The sequence below is a fragment of the Orbicella franksi genome, chromosome 2 (genome assembly GCF_964199315.1).
Source record: "Orbicella franksi chromosome 2, jaOrbFran1.1, whole genome shotgun sequence".
Taxonomy (NCBI): Eukaryota; Metazoa; Cnidaria; class Anthozoa; order Scleractinia; family Merulinidae; genus Orbicella; species Orbicella franksi.
The window spans coordinates 25,560,750-25,569,706 of record NC_138146.1 but is presented as its reverse complement, the minus strand read 5'-3'; the positions used below and the strand labels follow the sequence as shown (position 1 = coordinate 25,569,706).

At 38.0% G+C, this 8,957-nt stretch overlaps 1 protein-coding gene across 1 annotated transcript; it reads left to right on the top strand.

The window, feature by feature from the left end:
• Positions 1 to 266: 266 nt before the first annotated feature.
• LOC145472132 (uncharacterized) lies at positions 267 to 2,455 on the top strand. The gene is made up of 4 exons (XM_081454925.1): positions 267 to 281; positions 572 to 652; positions 1,432 to 1,774; positions 2,052 to 2,455. The coding sequence occupies exons 1-4, from the start codon at positions 267 to 269 to the stop codon at positions 2,453 to 2,455; spliced, it is 843 nt and encodes a 280-aa protein (XP_081311051.1).
• The last annotated feature ends 6,502 nt before the right edge of the window (positions 2,456 to 8,957 follow it).

The window sequence follows — 8,957 nt, the reverse complement described above, 5'->3', positions numbered from 1 at the left end:
AGAATCTTTTTCCAGTCCATCTAGTTGAAAATATTATTAATCGTTATCTCATATTTACTCGTCATGACTGTAATCCGGCCCGGCTTCCGTCTCTGACACTACACGGACCTTTTACTTCAAATTACCCTACATTCGTCCTTTCTCTGTTATCGCGCAAAAAAAGATTCGCCACTTTGCTAAACGTTATTGTAACAGCATTGATATTAAGTTAGTTTTCTCATCCTTTAAAATCGGCAACATTTTTGGTGTGAAAGATCCTATCCCTCATGGGCTCCGTGCGGGTGTGGTATACAAGCTTTTGTGTGCGAGGTCGCAGATTCAAGTCTGTCCATAATAAATTCACCAATCCCAGACTTTCTACGCAGTGGGGTCTGGGAACGGCAAACAGATAACCTGATATCAGGGCAGAAATAGGAGACTGCATGCAGGCAGCAAAATTGAAAATTGGATAACCCATATGTCATCTTTTCGATCTCATATGACATGTTTGGCACCTTTCCCCTATTTAGTTTTACATTTTCCTGTATGAATTCTGCTCTGATGCGTCTTAGCTTTTTGTTCCTTTACACAGGCAACATTTGCAACCATGAAACAAGTTCTGTTGGTCCTTTACTTTGTTTCAATCGTCTTTGCACTTTCGAATCCGTTTAATGGAAAGTGCATGGTATTTTTTAATTGTTATTTTAGGTATTTGCTTGTTACGTGCAGCCTTTTCAGTATATGAAAAGATAACCAATTGAAAACTGGATAACTCATATGCCATCTTTTTGTTTTAGGAAACGCATTTGGCTCTTCAAATTGTAATCTGCTGTACCATTCAGTATCTACCTTTCCGTTCTGAAGTATTTTTCACTAGAAAAAGCACTTCTCAAGTGTTCTTTGACGGTTTCAAAGTGTCCGTTGTCCGTCTTAGAGTGGTTTCCGTCTGACGCTTCTTAGGCTGGCGACTTTGGTATTTGCTTTGGAAGAATTATATAGGAAATTGTGACTACGCGAACTTAAAAGGTATACTAATCGAACAAAATGACCTCGCCGCTTGAGTTCATCGAGCGTATCTGAGGTTTCAAGAAAAAAAAGGAAGAGGGTGCTCGTGCGAAATTTTGAAATGAACCTCTAAGAGATACCAAGATCCTAGTTTTTGGCGTGGCTTTTAGTTTTTTTTTTTTTTTTTTTTTTCACCGCTAAGAGGTATCAATTCTAAAACGACACAGGCCCATTATCTCCTGCCATATTTTATCGGCCAAATACCCTAAAAGGTACCGCAAAAGCTCCGCTGTAGACCTTTCGAGGCTGAACCCCCTAAGAGGTATCCTGACCCTCAAAACGCTCTTTTAACCCCAATAAGGTACGACAAGCACCCCCCCCCCTCCCTCCAAGCCGGGGTCTTAACTTTTCCGCTATGTTATAGTTGTCATCGTTCTTTACTTTACAGTTGATGATCGGATTATTGCCCGTTGGACGAACAACCTTTATTACCCTGGGAAAGTGTTATCAATTGGAATTGGCCAGGTGAAAGTTTTGTTTGACGACAGTGACACGATCATTCACAGAGTCTCAGACATTTCAGCGGTAATTCCCGATAAGGTACCTCATGACGTAGACATTGGACACCACGTGGTAGCAACATGGGAAGGAGGCAACACGTTCTTCATTGGTTACGTGTCTGATAAACATTCTGGTAACCGTTTCAAAGTCACTTTTGATAACAACGACGAGGACTATTATGCTGTCAGTCAGCTAAGGATTTTTCCTGATCACTTCTCAGCTCATGAAGGTCAGTATAGACCCACGTCCATGATTCACAGGAACCATGCATACATACGATAACACAAGGGTATCTGCGAAAACTGTATCGATAAATATCCAATTTAGCCATTTGGCATTCTAAACTCGTCCAAAGCAAATTTAGCGATAAATGTTTTTATTTCTTTTACAAAATGTTTTTCCCAAAATTTACCTGTTTTAGTTACCAGTCAAACGTGACCTGAAAAATTTTGCTTGCCATTTGCAACGACCAGCATCAACTAATATCCCATTTTTTTCACTTCCAGTGGGCGCCAGAGTGTTTGCCCGCTGGAAAAACGGTCTATACTATCGCGGATTCGTTACAAGTGCCACCTACACGACCGTATTCATCAGTTATGATGATGGAGACACCATCACTTTACCTAAGATTGACTCGACAGCAGTAATACTCGATCACCCTGCATGTTACAGTAAGGTCCACGCTGGTCAACGTGTAATTGGTTTCTGGCCTGGAAGAACCAGGTATTACCCTAGTGTAGTCACGCACAAGAGGATTTCTCACAACAATAAGTGCTATAAGAAAGCTGTGTACCACGTTTTGTTTGATGATGGAGGCAAGCGACTTCAGGACTCGCTTCAGATTCGTCCTATTCCGTGCACTGCAAGTCAAGAATTAAATGTGGAAAATATTGCAATCCAGCATGTTTAAAATTCAAGTGAAATAAAGCAATTCGATCTGGCTTCAGATCTCGCTTACTTACTTTTCTGTCACTGTAGATTTACAAGCACACCTAACTAGTTGTGAGGGTTTACGGGATTCAGAGTAATAGATTTATCCAGATCTTTTAGTTTGTATCAAAACGGTGCTTCAATCGAGTTAGAAGTTTTCGGACTTATTGCTGCTTTGTATCTGTCTCAGAGTGACTGACTTCCAAGCACATCCATGGTAACGAAAAGCGAATAGCACCATGAATATTACGCCCATTCATGTGTAAATGTCCTGCCATCTTGCATAAGAGACTAAATACAAGGTAGAAAGGCGATGAATTTAATCATGCACAGTAGGTTTAGAAGCTCATGATCAGCCACAACACCAAAATATACCGTGACAGTGCTGATTGACCTCGTTACTTTTTGTGTTGAATCACTTTACTCCACTTAATTGTTTTTTTCTCTTTTTCTTGAAGTTAACCTGTACAGCATGACGTTGTTTATCAGTGGTAGATTCGCATTTGAACCTTTGAAAGCAATGCAATCAGGGCTGTTCAAACGTTAATTACACTTTAAAAGTAGCATATCTAATGACAATTAATTAACGTTATTAAATCCCCGCCTCCCCTCGTAACTTTTTTACTTGGGAGAGCGCTGTCATCAGTTAGTTACACCATAGGGGAAAGCGAAGGGAGTAGAGAAAACGGGAACTAAGGAGAGCCAGAAGAGCACAAGTTGACAACGTTTTAAGCAATCACCGTAACTCATCAGTTACTTGTATTATTTAGCACTTAGCCTATTGTTTACAGAAAATTCTCTCTGCAGCCGTGGTACCGAAGTGCAAAAGTCTTTTCACAAGTTTAATTTTGACAATACTTTTTACCGCGCTCAGATTGACAGAAACAAGCAGTGTCTGTGTTGCTGTTTTCATTTTAATTTTTCATGGAAATTCCAAGAATCTGAGGGAAAATGCAACATTGAAAGGTAAGATAATTCAGTTTACACGACAATTTGTTGTTTCATTATTTTTCACTGAACGCTGACAGGAGATCGGATGTTTTGAACAAAATATCTCCATGCTATCACCTATGAATCTGTGTTCGGTTTTTGCTTTATCCACCGAAATGATTACCAACTACTTGGGCCATCAGTCATCCACTTTACCATAGATCCTGATGTACGTTTGGCCCAGTTTTGTAATACAGTTTTGTTTAGTGCGGCTGGCTGTAATTGCAAACCAAAATCGTGTTAGCATTGCGTAGCAGGAACGATACGCACCATTTTCATTCACGAGCTTGTTATTTTCAGTATATCAGACTACGACTGAGTAAATAAATTTGGTATCGAGGTGAACGCAAGAACCAGCCAGACTTAACTGCACTTCTCACTTTACGCGAACTCAAAAATTCAATTCTCGACCGACGGTTTTGTGTTTTTTGCTGCCGTCAATCAAATCTGCGTGGGCTTCGCCATTTTCGCCTCACCGAGCCTCCTAAAGTTGAACTGGTGATGGACGTATGAAGCCCGACAACGGGCGTACAGAGAACCTCAAACTTCAATTTTACACATGCTTATTTTATAGCGGAGTGAAAGTGTCAGGGTGAAGTGTGCGAATTACCAAACCGTCGAGAAAATATATCCTAACAAGCCGCCGCCAGATTGTTTGGCGCCAAATTTCAATTTCCATCTTTCTTCGGTAATAATAAACATCGATAATTTAGTCGTGTTAAATGTTTTTGTCGATGTTGAAAAGAATAGCATTTGATAAGTGTCGTATTCATGGGTCCTTTCGTCACGCACCAAATTTCATAGAAAACAAATAATGTAACATGCAGTTGGATCTTGGGTCAGCTACTAAAAGCGGCAAAAATAGATAGGACTGGTTAAAACTAAAATTTCAAAAAAAAAAAAAACGTGAACTAAAAGTGAAATCCATTAATTACTCCAGTTATATTTTTCGGAATAAATTTTGTGTTAGTACATCGTTTTCTTTCATACCGTGTACAGATGCCCCTAGTGCATTGCAAAATATCTAAACTGGAGGTTAGTTTCTCGGAAACATTAAGAGTGCATTTACTTCAAAATGGTCTAGTACGTTTGTTCCAACGAGAACTCGAAAATTCATTTGCCGTAAGAGATTTTTAAACTTCAGAAGCCTGCAAAGTATTCATTGGCACCCGCAAAGAAAGGCCTTTGTTATCTGAGCTTTAAACTTGAGAGTTTACCTGTAATTGAAAGCACAATTGGAGTGTCAAAAAGTAACGCGATGAAATCGTAACTATGGCTGGCTACTTCGTAAGTAAAGATAAGCTGATTTCCTTGAACGTTTTCCCTAATACGTTCTAACAAACATCATGTAAGGTAATTTCATTATATACTCTAATAAAAAGAACCAATTCTCTTTTTTTTTATTTTTTTTTTTTTTATTGGGGACGGTCAAGAGGGCACGAAACCAATGCTATAAGTTGTTTACTGTTTTTTTTTTTTTTTTTTTTTTTGTCTCTCATGTATAGCTTATTAGTTAAATAATCTGGGCTTCCCATGAATAACAACTACGTTTACTCCACTTTTGAAAAACACAAAGCGTTAACCTGGAAGGAAATTCGCCAGTTTAACGCCTGATCGGCGCTGTAGGAAGACAAAATTAAATAAGAAAAAGTAATTTCATAATATGTTTGTAATAACCGATAAACGTATTCGCATTTTCATTATTCATTTATCAATTAATTCATTTATTAATTCATTCATTCACATCCACACTTGATAACTTGGTCAAAACATCTGGATATCGTTGATTCTGAACAATGAATTGACGTCAGGCACTCATGCGCAGCTGTCCTCATCAATCTTCGTCGCTTGACCTGGCAACTTCTCAACACTATCTGAGATATTTATGACACACGAAAGGTACCTGAAAATACCTTTTTGCTTACAAACCTGCATATTTCCATACGAAAAATAATACCTTTTCATCTTTGGATGAATTTCTATGGGCGCTTTTCATTCAGCTCAGAACACTCCCTATGGACACTTTAGATCCACTGATTACAGGGTGCGCAGATTTCATTCGTGCTATTTGATGAACTTTAAGGCTGACTCGTTTGTAGGGATCCTTTTCTTATTTTTACCGGGTCAATGGGAAATTACAGCAAAAGTTTATTGCTGTGTAGTTTATGGCTCAAATGCTTCACGCACGAGCTGTCTACTTTAATTTTAAACACTTGAATGCTAACTAGTTTTTCACATATTTCCTTTCGTTTTCCACACGTCTGCCGCTATTCCCGTTTTACAAGCCTTGCATTATTATTTCATTGGTTATTTTATTCCAATACAAAAACTTGATACACCTTTGGTTCTAACAAAGTGAACTTTGATACAGTAGGGAAAATATGAGTTGCATTATTCAAATGTTTAATGGTCATTATTATCTTAATTGTCACTAGCAAAATACTGTATGCTCAATAATTATAAACAATACTAAGACTAAACTAACAAACATTTTCCAACTTTCGGTTGTCATACTGACCCTCCCTCTCCCTCTTTTTCCCTTACACCTGGTTATGACTCCTTGTTATGTGTAGACAGCAACATGGTACACGGGATCAGCCGGAAACTGCATGCATAATCAGTGATATATATAGAATTCAGGGTCAGTCAACGGTGCCACGGATTTCTGACATACGTATAGCGACTGTTTAAGATGTTTCGTTGAACTCTTAACCCAGAGAACATAATCAATCTGTTTTTAATAGTCCATCTTACCAACCTGGTGCTATCAAGACAATTCCCACTGATTGTTATAATAAAAAAACAGATTTTCATTCAGCAATGGTACTGGGTGGTGCTGCGTAATATTGTTATGACAGATTACTTTCGAATTTTAAAGTTCTGGCTCAGCATGCTACTGATAAAGTTTATCCACCAAACATGTCTTAAATTCTTTGTTCTTTGTCAACAAGGGTTCCCTCCCCGGAGAGCAAACCTGGCTTTGTTTATTTCTCCGACTTTATTCAGAGAAGTTCAACTCTCTTCGTTGTTCATCTGCCAGCCAGGGATCTAGTGGACAACGAGAATCGAGGTAATGCGAACAATAATTCTATTATAATAATCAGTTCTTAAAAGTACCTACAGCTCCATTGCTAAGAAAGCTTAATCTTGGTAGCAAACAGAAGGAAGGTTCACGTTGTAAATTAGCGTGCTTACACAAGAACATTTATTAAGTAGTTTTGATCACTTATATTCTGGCTAAACAGGGAACCATTAGGCGAGTTCACAACACGATTTGTCGCCTTAGCCATTTTTTTGCACGCACAACATTCAAGGCCAGACACATAAGCTAGCCCTTATATCGTTTTGTTTTTCATTTTGAATGCAAATTGAGGCTCATTGAGCTTCTGAGGTACGTAAGCGGATAATTCAAAGAAAGCGAGACTTTTTAATATCGCCGTGGCTTCATGGAGTTTCGGTTTTCAAACGTGGCTTTGATAAGGTGACACTCTTGGAAAAATTGCGATCTATAAACTGTACCATAAGCTGCTGCTAGAAAATGCTGATACATGCTCGTGAGACTTAGTGAAATTCTACACATTTGTCACTGGCCAGGCAAACGCTGAAAGCCGGTAAAGAAATTATGATTTACTTACTGTATTCTATCATCCCTTGTTAGCTAGGAGACTGATCAACTGAAAATTACCACATTATCGAGTTTAGAATAAGAAATACGTCAGTAAGACTCATTATTTAAATTTTAGATCACAAAAGAAAATGAATACGTCAAAGTGTCCAAGCGCCTTTACTGAACTGTTTTTAAGCTCAAGTCGCCAAAGACATCTTTTAACTCAATCTTGCGACGGCTTTCTTGATCACACATAATCAACTTCGATTCATTGTATTATATTCTGACAGAAGTAGTGTGTTTATACCATTGTTGACCTCCTTTATGTGAGGTGACTAGTGATTTTAATATTCAAGTAAAAAAAAATTAGCTTAGTAAAATTCACGCTCATTGTAATTCCCATGGAAAAGCATCGATTATTGTGAATTGTTTGAGTTGATATTTTCAGTTTGTTTTGACAGAAACGCTATATTATCTTTATATTTACGGCGCGTAAATGGAAAGATCGATAGATTCTATTATGGTGATTGTTTTCAAGTTCGTCATAAGTACATTTCGCTGGAAACTTCGCAAGTGTTTAAAACAGCATAGACCAACTGCTGTCACAGTTTTGTAAACTAAAGCATTTACAATGCACTTCCCCCGCTGGTTACTTCCAAGACTCTGCAAAACAATTCAGAATCCACTGGCTTGGCAAAATACGGCAGACACGAAAACTCAATTAGAAAGTTTAACTACAGACACTAGTCAACCATCGCCTGATCATTCGTTCACCTGCCTTCAAATTGGCAGCACTTGAAAGGCAATTCAACAAAAGAAAACACTGAAAGGGTGCTTTGTTTGGCGAGATCTTTGTCGAGTCCTCCTTTTTCTTTCATCAAAAGTTGCATTTTGGAAGAGGTTATGTAAATTAGAATTTTTTCATCTGTTGAACGATGGATCGGCGACCATCAAGTGGTATGAGTATTTTTAACAGTCGATGATTACAATAAGTTGTATGATGCAGGTATCAGGAAAAGAAAGAACGAAGTGAAAGGGAAATAAAGCTACCAAAAAAATTCAACCATAGATTTAAGTAATTCTGCCAAAGCATCTTTTTATTAGTTTGCAAATAAGGAGGCAAAAATACTGCCAGCAATTCCAAGATGGTAAATATTGTCCTTCATCCTCAATTAGCTAATCCTTGTAAACATTGCATTGAGGCCTTTATTGTTTACAATTTTGATTACTAGACTCAGTAGGGTGTGTGATCAGATGACTCCTGAAGATACTCAAACAAGGGGCAAACAGATAGTCAGAAAAATTTTGTTGTTCTCTTGAATGAAGCGCGTCCATGACTTTCTCGCCTAAAAGAACCGAGTGTACAACAGAAAAAAATCCTTTCATTGTTTCGCGCAAGTTAACCAACCCAGTGTCGATTCAATCGCAAAAAGTTCGTTCAAACAATCAAATATTGTTGTTTTGTATTTCTTATGAAATGACTCTGTTTTTTGTCTTGTATCGGCTAACTTGGTTTTGTTTCGACAAATTTGATTTATAGGCAGGCGTTCTACGTTATGGAGTGATCATTTTTTCAGTCTGGACAGTTTTCATTGCTCCATTATCCATCGTGTTGTTGGAATTGAGTTAATGCAAGTCTCTTCAATCTCTTCAATGTCTTCTCCAAGTATTCCGTCAATTCTCTTATCACTCAATTCAATATTTCACTCCGAAAACGTGTAATATTCTACAGCTCACAGTTTTCAGGAACATGATGAAGTTTTTACTTGTCCATCCTTTAGTTGAAGAGACTAGCCAAATAAAAGACGTGGAAAATAAAACCGTCGCGAAAACCAGGAAAAAAACCTTATGTTTATTGATATTTGACAAACTCTATTCTGTTGAT

Coding starts and splice junctions, on each gene's coding strand:
- LOC145472132 (XM_081454925.1), top strand. Junction 653..1,431: donor CACTTTCGAATCCGTTTAAT/GGAAAGTGCATG, acceptor CTTTACTTTACA/GTTGATGATCGGATTATTGC. Junction 1,775..2,051: donor TCACTTCTCAGCTCATGAAG/GTCAGTATAGAC, acceptor TTTCACTTCCAG/TGGGCGCCAGAGTGTTTGCC.